The following is a 22,260-nucleotide window of genomic DNA, read 5'->3' on the forward strand; positions in this document are numbered from 1 at the left end:
TTAAATTTTAGTTCCGCACTATAAAGAAAATATTGAAGGAAAGTGGAAGAGGTAGAATAATAGTAATAATAAAAACAAGAAGTTCTGCAAGAAGCAAAATTACTCAATGCTATGGATTTGGATTTCATGGTTGGATTCTCTGGTATCTTAAAAATGCAAATTCCAATGAGTCCTTTCTCCTATTCATCTCCTCTGTGGACTCTCTGATGTTTAATAAGAAATGATCTCATGCTATAGCCTGCCTGCCAGTGGGAACACTAATGGCTCTCCTGCCCATCTGGCAGCCTGTTTTCCCGAAACTTACAGGAATTCCTGTCCAGTGGTGCTGAAACTGGCCAAGAGTTAAGAAGCTATTGAGGGGGAAAAGAGAGGAGAGAGATCAGCAGCCATACGAAAACCCAGGCTAGCAAGTAGACAGTGTGGTCATATAAGCTTTGCTTCCTTGGGAAACCAGGCTAATTATCAAAGGGCTTGAAAAATTCACTTATGATGAAAGTCCAAAGGCCCCAAAGCAGAAAAATACTTAAAAGGTAAAGTGGTCTATTGGATATAGGGCTGAAAGAACCAAACATGATAGCTAGGTTGAGACACAAATGATGAGGAATGTTATAATTTACAGAAATATAAATGTTAGCCAAGGATGATGAGGATTTATTTGTACCAAGAGGAGTTATTACTAAGCAGAATTGCAACTGGGAACTGTGGGATTAAATAAAGGAAAGCTTTAGGCTAAAAATCAAGCAACACTGTAAGAGAGAGGAGTCTATAAAACAGTTTTGAGACATAGGAAATGGAGGCTCCCTGCCTTAAGAAAATTAAAACCAGAACATAAAAAACCCTGTTCTCTACAGAATGATAATGCATGGACAGTAAGATTGGCAGGAATGTCTAATAGGTCTTTGTTTTTGTTTATCACTAGATTAATAACCCAAAATACTGCACTAATAGACAATATATAAAACAAATAAAAGTAGCTGATAACCCAAAATACTGCACTAATAGACAATATATAAAACAAATAAAAGTAGCTGCTCTTTGTAAGTTCTCATATCCAAACGGCTGAAACCAGACCTAGTACATATAACTGTATGAATGTGCCTTCCTCACACACTACCTGTATGATACATAAAAAATAAATACAATATTATACAGGTAATGATTTATAGATAGCTACTAAAATATCTACTTTTGCACATACTGTGATGGAAGTTACTTGTGTATTAGTGCAATATTTTTAAGCAATACCGACTAGTTCGAGTTTCCATGTTATTGTTTTCTAGTAAAACATAAAATAAAATAATCGAAATGCAGAAAACAGATTACACAGTATGTTTGATGTAGCAACTTCGAACTTTCATTTAATATAGCTGAGCTGTAATGACTAATACTGCCCATGGCCTCTAGTACAAAGGCCTAAAAAGGGTTCCAGACCAGATTACGTCCATGCAGGTCTCATTTTAACGGAAATTGGAGAGATGGGAAAAAGATTATAGGAGCACACATTATAAAAACAGACCTCACAAGTCAAACTTAATAGTGGAACCATTCTCTTTCATGTAGACAAGCATGAAAACAAATATCCTGTAAGCTCCAGATACATATTGTATCTTTCTACCCGATCTCTTTGCCTCCTTGAGACAGATTCCCATTCATCTCATGACTATATAATTTGATCACAGTTGAGTAAGGCACAGCAGGGGAAAGGGTCTGCCTGATAAAGTATCAGGCTCCAGGAAGACAGATAAACAATTTCATGATTTCTAGTTGTAACAGGAATGGTACAGTGGTGGATATTAAGATATTAGTCTCGTAGGAATACAAATATCAACCTTCTGCAGTTTTTTTCTCTTACTAAATATGTTTTATTTCCATTAAGTAAAAATGACAGATTGATGCTGATAAACTAAGGCAGGTCACCAAAATAAAATGCAAGGTGCATGCAAAAAGTGAAATTAAATGCTTTCTGGTTTGTCAATGGGAAAGTTTATATAAAACTTTTACAAGTATGCAAGTGAAAAAATAGAGAAAGGAAGTTTCTTCCTCATGGGGCATTTTTACTGCAAAGAAACATTATTTAAAACAGTTGCCTATCAAACTGAGTTGACTCAGATTTAAACCTCCTCTTTCACAAGGGACACATTGGCAAGCAACTCCTCTGCTACAAGTCACTAGAGAACGCCTGTTTGCAAAGCTACCTCATTGTTCTACATGTATTAAATGAAGGCTTGAGTGACAATGTTTGAACAGCTACGATGGACTTCTTTTCCATATATTAACACACATTTGCTTGGAATATAAAACCACAAATACATAGCAGCCATTATTAATACAAGTTCTGTTAGATGGCAAACATCATAATGTCTTTGCAATTACCTGCTGTTCTGGATAGCTGAGAAGCATGGTCAGATCCAGTCATGATGATACCCGCTTTTATTTATAAAAACTCAAAGAACAAAAAGACATTTTTACAGCAATTTTTAGTTCCAGACCCTAGATGTTATCTTTTTAGTTTCAGAAACTATATTCTGAAGTAAGCCATTTTTAAAGCTATCATACCATCTAATTTAGTGGCACTTACCTGTGATTCTTTCACGTTTTCAACAGTGAAGTTGAACCAGACTCGAAAGCGTGGGTTGCAGGTGTCTGGCCTGATGAACAGGTCGTACTCAAACTCTGTGACATGGTCCACCCGTCCAAGGTTCCCTACCAGGAACATATGAGAAAGAATGCATTTTAATGAATCAGCTCCCCAGGAACTACACTGAGAAAAGTTTTTAAAATGTCTACCTCTGTTGGTTAAAATATACAAGTATAATAAGCCTTACAATGGTTCATAATTATTTTCAAAAGTGCTAATCATAGTCAAATAACAAAACATATACCAAAAAGAAGACAACATGTATTTTTATTATTCATTTCAATTGGTCTTTTGCCTTCTCTTATCTGAGTAAAGGGAAAGCATCCCTTTCCCTCCACAGATGGGCCAGCCTTCCTCTTCTTTTTGATTCAAAAACCATCTCAACACTTTTCCTTAACTAACACCTCTTTCCAAAGACATAAAGAGATTTTGCCTCAGCCTGTTCCTAGTGAATTTCATGGAATAATATTTTTTAAATATAGTCAGAGCGACATTGTCCCCTATGGCATTATTCAGCAGGCAACCACCCTGGCTATAGAAATAAAGTTCAGCACTGGGAAAACTCACTAAGTGCTTTTAAATTGCTAAAATGGCATTTTTCCTTTGAAGCGTGCCAAGATTTTTAGAGACAGGGTTTAGACTGTCCAACTCATTTATACACTACAAAAATAAGACTTTACATTTTCCTGATTCAATCCAAAATTCATCTCACCAGGTCTTGTAAGACAGGGCCCTGCTCTAGCTCACATGCTAAATTACATTTATTAAAAAAAATAAATAAAAATAAAAATAGCACTGAAACATGGGTTACAAGTATATTTTTGGGGTTAGATATATATTTTTGGGTTGGAAATATATTGTTGCATTCTTATTTATAAATATTAATTATTGTTTATAAACACGTATTTATAAACATTTATTTATAAACATTTATAAAGCTATTTAAGCTAAACAATTCCCTCCTCTGCAAGTCCCATTGCAGTCAATAGGACTGTTCTCTGCTAACACAGAGATCTGCTGTTCCAGGCTGGAAAAGAAGCAGGGAAAAACATTTTTAACTCTCTTCATCAATATATTTCCAGGATTTCTTCCTTATCCTAAATCGTTTCTAGCCCTACTAATTGAACATTTTTAATCTTCCCTATTTTTAATGTTATCCTCTACTTTCCTACCCACATCCCTCTTTCCAGAAGAAAATTCTCTCCACTGCTTCCCTCAGCAGAGACCCACTCCACGCTCACAATCTGTTCCCGAGCGCTCGCCTCGAGGAGACACTTGGCATTGGAAATATTTGAGAAAACAGCTCTATTGTACAGCCAGAATTCCTCTGCCAAATATCAGGAATGTCACCTGCCATCCCGGGTGTCGGCAGTGGGGCTGCAGACCGAGTTCCCGATGGTCCCGGCCGGCTCCACAGTGGTTGCGCCCCACGGCCCAGCCCGGCCCCTCAGCCGAGGTGGAGGCGCCTCGGTGAAAATGTGCTTAAAAAAGGGCAAAGCCCACACAGATGAGTGAGGGAGGCTGAGAAGGAGGAGGAGGAGGAGGATGAGTGGGGTGGTCTGTGTCCTGTGGGGAGAGGCTGGAGCAGGTGGATGTCTCTGAAGGAGCAGTAGCCCACAGAGGAGCCCGGGCTCCTGACAGGCACCGCGGGCTGTGGGAAGGGAAGGGCCCGGGGTGGGGCAGGGGGGCTGCGTGAGGAGGGAGCAGCAGCGGAGCAGTGACCGCAGCCCCCATCCCCTTGCCCTGCTCCATGCGTGTGGGGTGAAGTTGATCCTGGGAAACAGGGAAGGATGGGGAGGAAGGCATTGCTCTAGTTTTCCTTTGTTTCCTATTATCCAAACCTGTTTTAACTGGCAATAAATTAGTTTCCCCCAGTGGAGCCTGTTTTGCCTGTGAAGGCCGCTGGTGAGCGATTTCCCTGTCTGTATTCGACCCAAGAGCTTTTTCACCTTATTTTCTCACCCCTGTCCTGTTGAGAAGTGTGGATGAGAGTGCTGGATGGGCATCAAGCAGCTGGCCAAGGCCAACCCACCATACCTCCTGGTTTTAGGTGAAGTCTTGACACAACTAAATGTACTTTCTGCCATAGGGGTCAAACCCATCACTTACTGACAACAAAAGAACTCGAATCTTAACATAAACTACAATTCCCTAAGGACCATTATCCCAAGTAAATAAGAATAGCATAACCAAGCTATCGCATTGTAATACCTTTAAATAAAGAACTTTGTTTTTCTGTATTTTTCATTAAATGTCATGGCACAGTTGGGATAATAATATTCCTTGGATATTTTAAGTGGTCCAAGCTGTTCATCCCAAAAAGTTGGGATGAACAGTTACCTCACAGGTCACAGTTTCAGCTCTCTCTGGACAAAGCTTGGTGTGTGGATGCCCAGAGTTACTGTAGCTGTGCATGGGATCCTGTTGGATCCTCTAAGGTTAGAGCAGTAGGCTGGATGAACACAGATTGTGGACCAGGTCCAAGTATACTACATATACGTGATTCCCAGTGATCTCCCCAATTCCAGATACAGATTAAATTATCTGCAGCACAGACCAGAGGTGCAAATTTTGACTGAATTACTTCCAAAGAAGGACACAGAAGCAATTAAATTCATATTTTAAGTTCAAAGACCATTAAAACTTTGTACTGCAAGGCATAGGAAACTAAAAGATTATTAAGTGAATAATTAAAACAGAGCAAAAGGAGACCTTGATTTTGACCTATTGCTCATTTCAGTTTCTTTTTCAACACCAAACTGAACTGCATTGTATGGGGGACAGATGTCCCACTCAGAAGTACTTTATGGAATCTACAGGATCCTTAAATCAGCAGAGGAAAGCTGTACCAATGTCAGTGAAATCACTGATGGTGAAGCGCTGGTGTGCTGGAACCACTGCCATCCAGTCTGCTCTGGAAGACCTATGCACCCATCTCAAACCCAGCAGTGTCTGTAACAGTTTAATCATTGTGTGCTCAGTTCTCCAGGAGTCCCAACATTGCTTCCTCTCTTGATCCGAATACTCCCTTCCCTCCTAAATCAGTATTTTTTGCATTTGCAAGTTACATCCCACTTTATTACTTTTGCCTGCAGAGCTGTCTCTTCCCAGGCTCCCTCACAGCACACATCAGCTGCCATTGTCACCTGCAGCCATTTGCAGTTCAGTGTCATTTGAACATTTCATTAGCCCACTATTTCTTCTCTGCCTTCCAGATGCTAAATAGGCTGGACTGAACACTAATGCCTTCGGTAACTAATTCAACAAGTTCCTCGTGCTCAATAGACTATTGTTTGTAATATCACAGCCTTTGCTCACAATCTGTCAGCCTAATTTCAACCCACGTAGCAATGTCATTAAACAAGACGGCAGTTTTGGTACAAAGAAGCCTGGAACTGTAGGAACAAAACACCTCCTCGCTTTAAGAGATGCTTTGTAGAAAACTGATAACGCCACTGCAAAACATTTCTCGGTGTCCAGGAGAGGATATAAACTTCCCAGTGTTAATCTCACAAACAAACTGAACAGTTTTACGTACTGCCTTCACACTGCTGCAGTCATGGGAAATAGATTTATTCTAATGAATGAGAATTATATTCCAGTACCTCAGGTAACACAGTGAAGACCATCAGAAACCACGAAACAGGAATTAAAACATTGATTACAGCATTCCATTTAGACATTAAACCATTTTAATACTTTAACATTGAAAATAAACATTTTTTTTTCCTTAAGTGCAAAGCACTTCTAACCTGATTTTTTTTTTTAATGTCTCTATAAGGTTCCTTAAAACTTCTCTGTGTCACAGGAGTTTCTGTGTGATTATGCAATACACAATCTGCTTTGCAATACCTGTGGCAAACAGTTTCTGTGTTGAAATGACGACAGATATAAGAGAGAACCAGATAGCCCCAATTTTCAGTAATAGTTTTCAGTCTTGATACTACTACTGTAAGACCCTTTGCATGCAGTTTTTATTCAGTGTACGTTTTTAGTCTGGTAGTTTGTGATATCAGTAAGAGGGTCTGCCCACAACCACATTGTTTAAGTATGTTCTTTTGAAATCAAAGGAAAAAGTCTCACATTACTCAAAGATCAGCTTTGCTTTACTTCATTTTGAATTCATGCCCACATGAACTCATCACCACTCCATTCAATAAACCCAGAAGTTGTACATACAAGATTATACAACATTTTTCAAAGCCTCATCACTCCATACTTTTTGATAAGCATTATATTTCAGGGTTAATACTATAAAACATTAGATATTAATAATGTTATTTAAGGTACATGTACGATTAAAGAACTGACTGAGTAACGTGACCTGCAAGGGAAAAAAACCCAACAACATTATAAGCAGTAAAATCCGAACTGACTGGCATTCTAAGTAATTCTTGTTTACTTTTATTTAATAGGTTGAATGCACATCTGGTTGTCAAATGGCTTTCTGACTATATCTTAAAAGTAGAACAAACGATTTATTAGGGGAGCCAGCACTTTACAAAACATTATGGATTTCATCTCCTATGCACTCTGAAATTAGTTGCAGGGGCTTTTTCTATTATTATTTTACTTTACAGAAATACTGGCACAGATCTTTTTAAACTTATGGGAAGATGTGAACAAATCAAATTCCCAAACGTCTATAAACTGACTTTCACTCAGCCTTGGGGTTTGTTTTTAAGACACGCTCAATTTTCAGCCACAGTTCTGTTCAATACTCTTAGCATACTGAGAAAAGAGGAGACATACTTTCCTTTAATCATTCAAGCTGAAATTCTTAATTATATTTGCTTAAATTGCTTTACAGAGTAATGTTTAGTGCAATACTCTGAAAATGTGAATAGTGAAAGGGGTCAATAACATGTTTCAAGTTTCTTTAAAAGTCAGAAAAAAGCCCAATGATACTATTTTATTAATCATGCAACATACACTTAGTCCTCATAAAATATTAATGTGTATTGCTTCCTACATCAATAAAAAGTGTACTTTACACAAAGAAAGAAAACCTGCTTAAGAAAAGGCTAGCTAAACTCACAAAACAGTCTAACAATTATCATAAAAATGCTCGAAAAGAAAATATAGATATGTTAAGCAATCCTAAAATCTTCTTAAACCACACATTGTGCTTGCCTACAGAGAATTTTAAGATGAAAAATAGACCTTGAGGGTCTTAGACAAGCCTGAGGCAATATAAAGAAAAAGGTCAAACACTCTGCTAAAAAGGACCGTTATCTTCAGAACAACAACTTATCAGCCAGCTTGCAGCCCTGCTTATTTACAGTTATTGGTCCCAGAGGAAGTGCACTTCAGCGCGGGGCGCGATTACTTTGTAATGAGTTTGCCAGAAATGGTAAAGGAAACTAATTTGTAACAATGTGCTGTTCCCTGCACATGAACTTTCTCAAACACTTTTTTTTTTTTTTTTTTTTTTTTTTTCCTGGGTCCGGCAATGAATAACTAACTTCAGGCTCCCTAATAAGCAGGGAAAACAGAAGTGCACTAAACCCGACTGAGTCGCAAGCGAAATGTGCTGAAATATCAGTGATTATCCCCCTCAGCTGTCCATTACAGTACTCATGATGACCACCAATTCCCCTGTGGTGGATATATAGAATGCAGGTTTCAGGGGGTGGATTTGCACATGAAAATTAACACCATTTGGAAGAAAATAGCCTGCACCTGTCACAGATTAGCAACAAAAGGTCAAATGCCTCCTTTTACACCTAGAGCACTTGCATATTGTATGCCTTGCTTATAGGAGACTAATTCTAGTTTCTTAATTCAGAAAAGTGAGCACCATGGTGAACTGAGGAGAAGAAAGAGAATTAAATCTTGGCTAAAAGCTATCAATAAATCTATTGATCAAGATACATATGAATGGAAGTAGCTGAGGCAATCTCTGTCTCCAAAAGAGGTAGTTTTTCAAAAGAGAATTACACAAAGTGCTCTTCTGTTTTTGTCAATATGCTGCCAGGTTTTGAAATGCTATTTTTCATCCACACAATAAAAATCTTGACAAATAAGCAATAGAAAATCACTAATACACTTGCAGCTGCATTTCAATCTATACAAATTCTTTAAACAAAAACAACCAAGGAACAGATTGGAATATACATCATTTTCACCAGTTGAACCTGGGATGAAGTCCAAGATAGCCAAACAGTATTAATCTATATTTCATGCAACTCTGTATTTCACAAAATAAGATGAAATGTAGAATAGGGAATACTCGCAATGGAATTCATCCTTATGGATCATAAAACACATTGAGATGATAATGCAAAGAAATTTTATCAATATGCTCTAAATGGAACAGGAATTATAGGGACTGAGATCTGTAAAAACTTCTCTCGAGTGAAAGCTTAGAAATATCTTCTGGAAGGAGTGCATCTAAGAATATCAGTTGAAAATCCCCACTTGCTTCATGGTCTTCATCTGAGAAAAGAATTTATAAAAAATAGTTTGTCGAGAAGTCCTGAACAATTTCTAAATAGCATTTGATTTCTAAACAGGAAAAAAATAAAAAATCTAATGAAATAGTGATGATCTCTGAAACCTGTGACAGTTTTTGCATCATCTGCTGGACTCCTGCCCAGAGCAGATGTCAGATCAAGATTCCTGAAACCTCAAACCACGATTCGAAAAAAAATACAATATCATGAAAAACACATAGAGGACACCTGTAAATTATGGTTTAAATTATTAAAATTGCACATATCAAGCTTTGCAATACAGAGTAATATCTATACTGCCCCAGTTACATCGATATCTTGCAAAAAAACCCTCAGTATACCTTCAGCAATATAGTATTCTTTTAAAAACCTCATGTTTTAACTGAAACAGGTAAAATCATAGCAATGGTCATGACTCTGCTTTTGGTCAAATCCAGATGACCTTTGAAAAACCATCAGGACTATCAAATAGGCAAAGCATTTCAAAAGTAGAGACTCGATGTGTAGTCTCTTTTTCATCTTCCCTCCTCAATTTAGCAAGATGAAATTGTTATTTCGTTTTTATTTTAAGTTTTTATCAGTTGTGGCATCCCAAGGTGTTTTTGGTAGTTTTTGTGCAAAAGACTATACAGGAACAGTGAGTATCTTAGCTCTCAGAAGCAGCTGGTGAAAGGCCAGGTCCCATCTCTGCAAAGGGTAGACTGAGATGTACATATTAATGCACAACTTAGAGAGGCCGAGCAATTCTGACTGATAAAATCTAATGGTGAAGACAGCACAGGAAAAGTCTAGCTTTATACTTGTCTGGTTGATCTATGAATATAGCATTAAAATTAATTGTATTTATTTCTGGGGTATATAAGAGTTATGGGTCTCCACTTGTTTGTTTGCCTCTTTTAGTACAACAATACTCATTTTAGTGGGGTTGCTCCCGATGCATAACAACGAGAGGCAGATCTGATTTTCCACACCTTTTCAGGATGACAGTCTGAGTTCCACTCTTTCCAATCTTTTCCCTCACAAGTGATATAAGTCAAGTAAACTGCACCCATTTGCTAAGGGCATCCTGTCCAAAGGATCTGGAAACACAGTCACTGCTTCTCAGTGGTCCCAAACAAGTGTAATGAGTAAACCTTTAATTCTTTCATATTGAGTTAAACTGTAGAAATATTAATGATGTGTGGCCTAGACTGAAACACCCACAGGAGTTTTATAAATTAAAACTTTTATCTGAATTAGAGTAGGAGGCAGAATTATCTTCCACACGGAAAATTAAGGGAATTGGAAACCTGTAAGAAAGAAGGACTGGTTGAAAGAGGAGAGGGTCATAAACCATATTTCATCTATCAGTTGAGTACAAAGGAAGGGAGGGTGGGGCAGGAAATGCTGTGATTTATTTTACTGAAAACAGTTAAGAAAAGATTTTCATGTTTTAGTAGTCTGGACAGTGCTGCCAATGGATAGTTTTGGGATGAGTTCTTCCCTTCAGAAAAAAATGCTTTTCTTGGTCACAGATGTTTGAATGATGCCTGGGCAAGGTGAAAGGAGGAATACAGGGATTAAAATTTATTAAGCAGTAGTTTTGAGGCTCCTCCTGCAGTGGGGTTACTACTACAGATTTCACAATATAAATAGTGGTAAAGCTGTAGCATGTGTTAATCCACAGGCCACCTACTTACATCACTTGCAACTTTCTTTTAAAGATAATCCAGAAGCGTAAACAAAGCCATTTGGAAAGGCAACACGAGCAACTAGAACTGAAATATTTTCTGTCTTCTTATATTTCTTAAGCAGAGCAGTCTTAATGGTAAACCCAGTTCAGAGCACAATGAGAAACAGCAACAAGTAATCCTGAAGATTTTGTGATCATGATTGCTCAAAAACCACCCTGAGCAAAATAGCACAAAAGACAAGCAACAGATATCCCAAATTACTACCAATATAATTGTATTTATTGCATATGTATATATATATTGCAGGCCTACATATGTATTCAGAAATTATACAATAAAATCTTGCTGAAAGAATTCGATAGTTTTGATCAAATGAGATTGATATTTAATCACTTGCAGCCAAAGAGCCTAATTTCAAAATTGCCCTTATCAATAAATACTGATGCTTTCAGTTGACGGACCTGAAAAAGCCAGTGCTGCAAATAATAAAATGTCAATGTTCACCGCGTAGGGAAATTGCAAAGGATGGATAAAATGGAGTCAGTCTCTTGACTCCTTCTCCTGCATCTGTGAGATTCTTATAAATTACAAAAAATTCAGCAGAGCCCAAGACTGCAGGACAAATTCTCCAAAAAGTCACCGAATCATGTAAATACACACACTGGCAGTGATAAAGTAGCAGTGCATCAGCTTAGTAAGGAGTGTCAAGCGTGCTTAAAAATCAGAGGCCTGCACCCCGAGATGGCCATTGCACACCCACTACACCAAATCCACCAAATCCCCAGAAAAAACAGATTTCTCTGCTCCCTCTTTATCAATTCCCCCAAGGCCTCCAATGACAGATGGGCAGTTATTTATCCACGGCAGTGAACCTTTGTTAAAGGAAAATCAGAATACAAAGAGGTTTTGCATTAGTGTCACGAAACTCAGCTTCCTTTAACAAAGCGTGTGCTCCCAAAATGGGGCTCTCCCGGCTGTGCGTGTATCACATCCTTCAAAGCAGAGCTCTTAAAGGGAAAAGCATTCGGGGAAATTTCTGTTTGGAAGTCACTTAGCATATAATGGGTGCTATCCTAAATAAATAATTAATAAGTTAATAAATAAATTATAACAGCGTCTGCAGCCTTAACCACGGAAGCAACCACCAAGGCAGATCAGGGAACGTGAACTGCTGCACCACAGTGGGATGTACCATTACTGGTGTGTGGCAGACAGAAACATCTCTCTAAATACTGGCTTTCTTAGGGCCCAATGCTCAGTGTCCAGAACTGAAATCTTCAGGCTCTAATGTAAAACATTCTCATGTTTACCTGCTGCCCAGACATCACAGGCGTGCAAAAAAAACCATATTAAAAATGGTTAAAAGTGTTAAAAGCTGGATATTCTTTATTCTTCAGTACATTACAGCACTCCTACTTATGTAATGCTTCCTACTCAATATATTCATCGGTTTGCAAAGACCCTGAGAATTCCTGTAATGCCAAAAAGCAAAAAAAGTTCTTTCATCCTACAGGAGAGGATATTCCTGTTGATGTATTACTGCACAGTAATGCTGTAATTCTGCATTTGGCCTACTTTGGTGCCTGATACATGGAATCACCATTTTTCCAGGGAAATCCTTCCATAGTGTAACTACAGACTGTCAGTGCAGTAAAAAGGAATAGATGGAAATCTCAGTCAGTTCAGAGATCTATAGTTAAATTGTATTCCCAAGGACCTCTAAAAAGTCACCAGACCTGTAAATAAATTTGAGGGTTTTTTATTAAAAAGAAAGAGTATAAATGGAAAGGCTCCAGGTATTGCCTTATAAAAGAATCTTCCTCTTTGAAATAGATCCTGAATTAGAATCTTCTTTAACTAGTAAATTACTGGTTTTATATCCATAACTGTCTTTATTTTATACCAAAAAAATCCTTGAAGAAAGGTACTTTAAGGATAGACTTCCAGTACAAATACTGAATCTGATAATCTCTGCCCTATATACAGCCTTTACAGAAGAAACAGTCTTATTTTAGTTTATTATAAAACTGAATTTGATCCTCTATGCCATTATCAATCCAGTCACAAAACCAGTTTGGGTGCTAGAAATGTTATTCTCATTCAATACATTAATCCCATTATTTCATTGCCTTAAAAGGGATATCTTACCATATAATCTCCATGATAAAATTTACAGATAGACTTTCCTGGAGTCTGGGTACATTTTTAGCCATTTCATCCGATTAGACTGGTACACAACTTCCCCACTCATCTCCTCCTCCTCCTCAGTAGCTCCTCATCTGACATACTTTTGCAGAACAAGGTGATTTCTGTACTTTTCCCTTTATTATACAGCATTTTGATCCTTCTGTAGGTAATGGAACTTGTTCCTGTATTTTCACTGACACAATTTTCTGACTCCTGTGCACTGGTATTTTCCTCTCCTCCAAGCAGCAGCCAGTTCTGGAAGCCCTCCTGGACTTCCAGCCTTAACAATAATTCTGAAATACCAATACTGCTCATACCCTTTACTGCATAAACTTTATTATAATTATGTTTATTATAAACTACATAAACCTTACTGCAATGTACTATATACAATTATGGAGAAACAAGGAACTACACTGTGCTGGTTTGTCTTTATAACACTGACAGAGTTGATAGCAGGCCTTCCTGAATGTACCCACGTGGATGTAAAATAAAACTGCTTACCCTAATTTATCTTTGTTTAGTTAACGCTGAAATTAGACCTTAAGAAACTAGCTCGTTGATGTTATTTTTTCAATCAGAACCGATAATTTAAATATTGACATTTTAGATGGCACCAACATGTTTTTGACTCCTGCTATGGTTACAATTTTTTTTTTTTTATATCTGAATGCCTGTCTTAGTTTTGTTGATTTTTTTTTCCATTTTACCAAATCCAGAAGCATTTCCTTTTATTTCAAAGTATTTCTATGTTTGTAGTAAATTAAACATTAATCTTTCTCTGCAAATGTCAAGTGATATTTAAATGTTTTTCTGGCAGATAAATGATTATTAATATTAATGCAATAAAATCACAGCTCTTTGTCCTTTCTTTGATATTTAAGAAAAAATTAAGAATGTCAAAACAGTTCTGCAAAAAGAGAATTCATTGGTCTACCATCCACTCTTCATTAGCCTGAGAGGTAAAAAATTACTGATCTTGTGAGACAATGTGTTTATAGAATCAGAAAGGGTTGAAAATGAATTACTCTATCAGTGGTAGAGTGTGTATCACTTCAATGTGAAAATGCCTTGTTAAAGTTCATTTTAATTTAAAGCCCCCTTTTGTCATTCAAAAAGCTTTAGCACAATGAAAGAATCTTTGTCACTTTCATAATTAGCCCCTCTTGCACTAAATGAGAATAAAATCTGATCAGAAGTCCATACAGGCAAGGTCATAAATCAAAGAGAAAAGCTCCACAAACAGTCCTGTAAGATGTCCAAAGGCACACACAGCTTGGAATTAAAGCACTGTAGTCAGGATCCACTCCCAGAAACACGGCACAAAAAAGCCCCAATAATATCTGTTTGACAGGCTAAATTTATCTCCATATTCTGTAGCCCTATAAACACATTTTGCTGTTTAGATACAAAAGCAATTTCAGCACCAAGGACAATCCAGGAAAGCAAACAGCTGTTAAAGTGCTACTATCGCCGTTTGCCAACCAAAGTCAAATTAATTTAACTTAATGCTCTCACTTCAAACTGTGGCAGTAAAACAAAACAAAACCAAAAAAAAAAGCCATATATGATAATTGTCATAAAGCAGGAAGTAAAATTGTATTAACAGAAAAAAACCTCTTTGGAAAATTGAGTTTAATTTTATACAAAGAAGTGAAATCACAGCCCAGCTCAAACATAAGCTGGGTTTTATTCAACTTATTTTCATTTTCAGATGAAAGCAAAAAGACATTTTGAAAGATGTAATAAAATTCTCAACCTTGGACAGTTATGGAGAGAGTGACAGCACATCACTCTCTCTACTCAGGGATCATCAGAACACCAACTGATATCCAAGACATCAACATATTATTTTACTCCCCATGTTAACACAAAATGAGGATTTCATCAGAAAATGATGCCTAAAACATGGGGAGAGAGGAGGGCAAGGAGAGGGCAAGGTAGAAAGTTGACAGAAGACTGTTATAAAGTGGCAGTAGTGATGAAAATCTGTATTCTACAATAGATATGCCTTCTACAATTCAGTGTATTATGTTAACATTAAATGCTAATCTTAAATATTAATCAGCTGAGAGTATTCTTAAAGTAGCTACATCCATACAAACAGGAATTTCCATGAAAATGCACATTCATATCCATAAAGCAAACATATATTTGTAGACATTTGGATATATCTTTACCTTTAAATACACTGCTATGTACATTAAAAATGTGCAACTTTCCTTTATGAGGTTTTGGGGTTTAACAGTGTTTTCTCTGCAGAACCAAGCTGGTAAAGTCCTGTCTCCAAACCTGCAAACACCAAACTGCTTTCAAAGCAATGGCTTGTTTGGAGGGTGTGGTTGGTTACACGTCTGTCCTACGCTGCCAAAATTTCAGGTTACAATAATTACACAATGATCATAAGTAATTTGATTCCACATGTTTGGAGACACATAAAACTGGTCTGCTCAGCAACAGCCTGGAGAGCATTAGTGTGATTAACAGGAAGCTTCTCACAGCAGTTCAGGTAGTGAGATCTCAAGTGAGTGGCCTCTTGGACACAGCCCCCTGTGCTTGAGTCACAAAAGAACCATCATTTGCCTTGTCTGTCAGACAAACAGGTACCTAAAGAGTGCAAATTGCAAATACTGTACAAGCAAAGCCAGCCTGGGAACTGTGAGGAGGGCATGCAGGTGATTAGAGAAAGAAAATGGGTTTGAGATGGATGGGATGAGAATCTGAGTCAGACATATTATTGAAATTGAACGTTTTTCTAATAAGTGAGTATTCCAAAAAGCCAATAAAGCTTTTAAACCAAAAGAAGAGCTTTTTACTTATAATAAACTAGATTAATTGGCTTTTAAATAAAGAAAACTCAAAATGACTAAGTAAAAAGGAAGAAAAAATAAAAATTAAAACAGATCTCCCCTGCCCACTGTGCTCCTACAAGCAGATACTGTTCTCACAATTTTCTGTTAGTCTCCTACTTGGACAAACTTGCCAGGAATTGCAACAAATTCTAGACAGCCTCCACTGGATCCCCAGGAAAATACTGTCACCTCCATGGCCAATCCTGCATCTGCTCCTTGTATTTGTCCCCAGTTTCTCAGTCTCCAGGTGCTCCAGCCTCCCTGCTTGCTGCACCCTCACTCTCCTGTCCACGCCACTTTGTGCTCTCCAAGCATCTCCCTTCTGAGCAGGCTCAGCAGCTCCCAGTAGAGGGTAAAAACTCCTCTCTCTCTAGAATATTGCACTTTGCTCTGTCAGTCCCCTTCTAACAGGGTAGAAATGAAACAAATAACATCTCTTTGGGTGGGTTTAAATAGAAAACCTAATCAAATCAACATTGTCAAAGACATCCTCAACCTTCCTCTCTGGTTGTCCCTAACATCTGATTCTCACATGCTGTGTGTCCAGGTGGGGACAACTCAGATGCTACAGCCAATCACAGAATTCATAATGCCAGGTAGATCCTTCTCAGCATGCCCTCAGTATCCAGCTCCTTCCCACCTCCTCAGGAAAGGCAGAGAGGATACCAAAGGACAGCCTTTGTAAATAAGGATTTCAGAGCTTCCCTCATGACAACAAAATCTCATACCTTCTCTTCTACTTTTGTTTTACTTTTCACCTTCATCTGAAACACACAAAGCCTGATGAAGACTATGATTTTAAAATTCCTAGGAAAACGTGACTCTTATTTTAAGTCCCATTTCCTGTTAACCAAATGCTGCTGCTACAGTGGAAAAAACACAGCACCTCTGCCAGTTGAGTCTCCACACAACCAACATCTTCCTGACTGTCAAAACTGGGATTTGCACCCAAGTGGGATCCCAGAGGGGGTGAAAGGGAACAAGACATGGAGCCAGGAGAACTATGTCCATGAAACAAGGGCAAGTAAGCTCCTTCTAGCTAGGCTGACAGGAAACCCAGAGCATTTGCAAGTGTGGTTCTCAGCCTCTCTTCCTGAGCTTTTCCATCACACAGCAGGTCTGATCTCCATCCATCTGCTAACACAGACAGGTAGCCCTTGGTGTGATTGATATCAGTTTGTTCCTAATGAGGAGGCACAGACCGTAACCCTTCAGCAGGTCTCCAGCTGAGCCGCCTCGATCTTGGTCACGTTTATTCTGCATTAAGAAATAATCAGAAGAAAAGAGCTGAGCAGTTATTCCCATATTACTCATGGCTATGAATAGGCTGAAGTGCAGGGTTATAGTCAGAGGCACTTTTGAGTCAATAAGCTATTTGCCAAACTTTGGATGGTGAGTTGAGTGGGAGGTTTGGGCTATATAAAGGCATGAGCTGTAGGTATGTTCCTGTACTAACAGATAAAGTCAATCATATCACAGACTGACTTTTTCTGCTCTAGTAATATTTTGGTATCCAGAACTTTCTAGCCTATCAAGATCCCCACTTAAGCTTGATTTAGGGTTCTAATTAAGTGGATTTAAAGTAAATTTACTTTTATTTGACTGTATCTCTGAATTTATTCTCACTGGGTCTGTTTTTGGTAGGAACACACTTTTCCAAAAAGAAATATGTAGATTTTCAAAACTGACAGAATCTCATAGGTTATTTTACAAAACCAGAAAACAAATCAGTATTTTTAAAGCAATTAGTACTTAAATGACCTTACATTGAGTCTTGAGCTGTATTAACGTTTCTCATGGACATGCAGTGGCCTTGGTCAATTATACAGTTCCAATGCTGCTTTTGAGTCTTCCCAAGCAGTGACATACACACACTTACAGGACTATTTCTATTCAAGATTAGTCATCATTAGGATCACTAAACAGAGGTGCCAATTTACCCCCATGTAAGAACCTAAAGAAGTATCAAACCTTTTCAGTTAAAATAACAAACACACTACTCTTTTTTTTATACCATATTTTACTAATAGTATACCCTGTGAGTATACATAAGAAGCTGCTGAGGTAGTAATATAATATTGAAATGTGTGCATATATATATTAATGATATAATAATTAAATCTTTCAAATGTAGCAACCACAGTAAAACAACATTGGATTGCATTAATCAGGCAACACTGAATTTTCTCCACATCTTCTAATTCCTACACTTGGGAATTTTATTTTGTTAAAATATACTAGCCTGTATTTGCTATCACTATCATGCCACGTAGATAAAAAAGACTAAATCACAATTATCAAATTACAATTTTCTGATTTCAGCATTCTTCCTTTCTCATATGAATCAACAATTTAACATATGTCTTCCAGTTATTAGTATCAGTTAACAAAGCTTGTTACAGTACTGTCAAAGAACACAATATTGCTTTTCTCCTCATCTTGGTTAAATCAGCCAAAACTGAATAGGTTGCAAAAGGCAACACTTGTTCTCCCTCCTCTTTCTTTACTCAGCTGGTTCATTCTTCATTGGTCTGACTCAGAGGAGATAACCCAGCACAATTTTTCCAACAGTATTTAAGTTTTCCTGCACCGCTGAAATAATATCAGTTATTGTTACATTATATCTGAAATAGTATCTATTATTCCTAATATCTGCTGAAGCATGGCAGACTCTAAAATAGCATCCCTACAAAGGAAAGTCCGTCTTATCCACCGTGATTCAGGATGACACACACTTTGTTCAGTTTTAAAGAGTAATCAAAGGTGTGGGCTTAAATCCAATTAGTGTGCTTCAAAGAAGATAATGTCAAAATGCTCCAAATGGGGATTCTACTGCACAGCACTGAAGCTCTGAACTCCTGCAAAGCCTCAGATTTCTGGAACTATAAAATGAAAACAACAGCACCTGCTAAAGCACGTGGTGAACTCCTGCAGTAAAAGGCTGTGAGCATTAAGTTATTATTGACCAGGCTAACATTCTAAAGAGAAAATAAAATTAGAGGTCTTAGAACTCATGCATTGACATCCTAAGAAGTATCTGGATGCCGTAATGATTGTTACATTGCAGACGTACTGGATAGACACTGAACGGACCTCCTGGTCATCACTCAGAACGTTCTTATTTTCCTGCCATCTAACCTGCTCTCGTCCCGCTGGCATTCACTCTTACTGACCCCAGACCCACCAAATAACAGAATGTTTGTCCAATTGCCACGTGACTACTAATTCACAGAAAATTTCACAAGTTTATGGTCTCACCTAAAGCCAACAGAAATTGTGGTTTTGCAGAGATTTTTTTTCCACTGATTTCTGCCCTGGACCAGGCACTGAAGATTTGGCATCTGTCAACACAGACCCCCCTGTGCTGCAGAAAATATTTAGAGCACAGAGCTGAAGTTGAAGCTTTGGGTAAGAAACATTTCCTGCCCGAGAGAACTTGCAGACTGATAAAGGACAAATGATCACCAAACATCAGGACCTCAATTCCTTTAAATATTATATATATATATATATATATACACGCACATATATTTAAAAAAAAAAGAGGAATTTTGGTAAGGCAGATTTAGGAAAATCTTTCAAAGGAGGGATACTTGCAGAGGAAATCATGTGAAAATGGGAAACCATGACTTAAATATAAGGGACAAAAAACGTTTGCTGATGAAAATGCAAATGCAAATATGAGGGAAGGAAACAAACGGATCCCTAAACCCAAAAGGATAAAGAAGAGCACACAGATGGGAATAATGAAAAACAAACCAAATGTTAATGGCAGGCCAATAACACGGAGCTCTAGAGATGATGATAACAAGGTTTCATTTGATATAGCATTCAATGTACAGGCTCAAGGAGTGGGGCTCAGCACTCTCTCAACATACAAAAGAAGGTACTTCAGCAACTACATTTACACAAATGCAGAGAGGAAAGAGAAATAACAGGCAGGATGGCATAAGTGATAATCAAGTAATGACAAGTGTCTGGGATGAGTGAGAATGGATCAATCCTGAAACTACTGAAACAGAGCGACCACAGAAGACACAGGCAGTAATGACCAAAAGTCAAGACTCAACTTGCTATCAGCTTTTATTTTTCAGATGAAAGCATAACTTGATTATGACATCACTGCCCCATTCCTTGTCTTTGCTTTTAGCACGGAGCTCATCTACAACCCAGCTCAGACACCAAGCTCTGGTACTCTGACAGCCATGTATCTGTACCAGCACAAAGCTCCAGAGTGAGCTCACTATCCCAGGATTTATCCTGTCTTGAGACGTTTTGGGTTGTGCTAACACTGCTAAGAAATCTACTCTGCCTGTGCCTACACAAGTGGCAGCCAGCCCAGCACAGGTAGACCTGCAACTTTATGTTCACAAGAGCACTGAAAATATTTCATTCTACAACTTAACACTAATATGAAATACATATGTAAAGCATTATATAATTGCACCTTAACATAAGTAAATAAAAAGTACAAATAAGAAGAAAGGTAAAAAAAAAAGAACATAAGTGCCCCAAAAAAATTATTATTCAGTCATTTAAAAAACTCACAGTGAACATAATTTTGTAAGCTGACCACCAAAATGCTGAAAGGAAAAAAGAAACCTAGATGAATTATTCTTTAGCTCTCTATATTTTATACTGCATTCATGAAAAAGGCTTAAAATTTTTTCACATCTGGAATTTGACATTCATTTACAGTCTTAGAAAAGGCTACTAAAAATGAATTATTCATAACATAGTACAGTAACAACAACAAACAAACCAACCCATTTTTTTTTTTTTAACAGAATAAGTAATACTCCTCATGAAAAAGCTATCCTACAGTTTCAGATGAGAGGAACAGAGATGTGATTCTATTAGAAATTGTTAAAATATAATAATAACCCTTAATATATTATGGTAATTTACCTTCACATTATGTTACTGTAGTAGATACTGGAATTCCAGTAGCTGTCTAAAGAACAGCTACTGGATAATTTATGGTTTCTTCCCAGTTTGTTTTCAGAAATACAAACACTAAATCAAAATTAGCATGCTAAAGGCTGAACCTACAAGGCTATTAGGTTACTAAACAGAATCAATAAATGCAAAATGAAGCTCTGCATGTATCCAAAACAATGTGTTTCCTACCCAATAACTTGTACCCAAATTCCTGTTAGGCTGAGCAAAATACAGTAAAATATTTTCTCCTAAAATCAGATAGTATCCATTTGCATTCAAGAATGCAAATACTTCTTGTTTATGCAGAATCACTTCTTCTGAAGTATGTTTTTCTACCAGAATTCTTTCAAAAGTACAGGCCACTAGGTATTTCACAGTGTTTTGTCTCTTCCTGCATTGAGTGGTAGCTCAAATAAGCAAAGATCTTAATTTGGCTTGTTAACTTTGTAACAGCAGGCAGTTAAGAATTTTAAAACGATTTATATAACAACAAGAGCACAATCTATTTGAAGTGTATTCTAATTTCAGGGGTGAAAAAAAGAAAGTGTTAATCTTCTAAGGGATCTCTAAGGGACCTTGGGGGATTGTCTAGTCCTAGAGCAGGGTCAGCAGAAGAGGCTGCTCCATACTGCATCTACTCAGGTTTGGATGGAGACTCCACAGCCCCTGTGGGCAGCCCATTGAAAAAATAAACCAAACATGGATACAGTTTATGAGGATAGTCTGAGAGAGCTGGGCCTGTTCACCCTCAAGAAGAGAAGACTGAGAGGGGACCTCAACAATTCCATCAGGATCTGAAGGGGGTGTCAGAGGATGGACCAGGCTCTCCTCAGTGGTGCCAAGCAAGAGGCAACGGCAGAAACTGATGCTCAGGAAGCTCCACTAAAACATGAGGAAGAACTTCTTTACTGTGCAGTGAACAAGCACTGGTACAGATTCCCCAGAAAGGCTGTGGAGTCTCCCTCACTGGAGATATTCAGGAGCTGTCTGGATGCAACTCTGTGCCACGTGCTCTGGGATGACCCTGCTTGTGCAGGGAGGTGGCACCAGATGACCCACTGCAGTCCCCTCCAACCTGATCCATTCTGGGACTCTGTGAAAGGCATTCATGTGTCTGGAGTAGAGAGGGAAGTACAAGAGATATTACTCAGCCCTGTCCTTCTGTTCCCCTTATTCTTCAGAACATCACTGTTTGATCAAATCTAGCAGACATAATACAAGATATGAAATTTCCTACATTTCATTCAGCATTTGGCTCACATGGATCTGATGTAAAGCACTCTTAACATTTCTCAGCCATTTTGCACTCATTTCACACAGCTGAAATTCACTACAAAAGGCACTAGGCAGTCAAGAACCAGGTCTTTTGTGCTGCTCTCTTCTGCAAAACGGGGATAATATCACAGGTTATTGAACTAACTGAACAAAATACCACTATTTAGGCAAGCAGAATATTTCAATGTTCTCTCAGATGAAAATAAAGCCTTTCCAATACCTTTTAGCTCCAAAATATT

The 22,260-nt window shown here is 37.9% G+C and overlaps 1 protein-coding gene across 4 annotated transcripts in view; it reads right to left on the reverse strand.

Moving 5' to 3' along the window:
• The window catches only part of LOC126635772 (BEN domain-containing protein 5), an 892,379-nt gene that overhangs the window by 846,327 nt on the left and 23,792 nt on the right, over nucleotides 1-22,260 (reverse strand). For all 4 annotated transcript variants that reach the window (XM_050307295.1, XM_050307294.1, XM_050307296.1 and 1 more), the window contains exon 3: nucleotides 2,579-2,703. In XM_050307295.1, coding sequence (XP_050163252.1) covers nucleotides 2,579-2,703 — 125 coding nt within the window. The remainder of the gene's footprint in view (nucleotides 1-2,578; nucleotides 2,704-22,260) is intronic.

The sequence above is a fragment of the Myiozetetes cayanensis genome, unplaced genomic scaffold, assembly GCF_022539395.1.
Source record: "Myiozetetes cayanensis isolate MyiCay16 unplaced genomic scaffold, myiCay2020 scf12, whole genome shotgun sequence".
Lineage (NCBI taxonomy): Eukaryota > Metazoa > Chordata > Aves > Passeriformes > Tyrannidae > Myiozetetes > Myiozetetes cayanensis.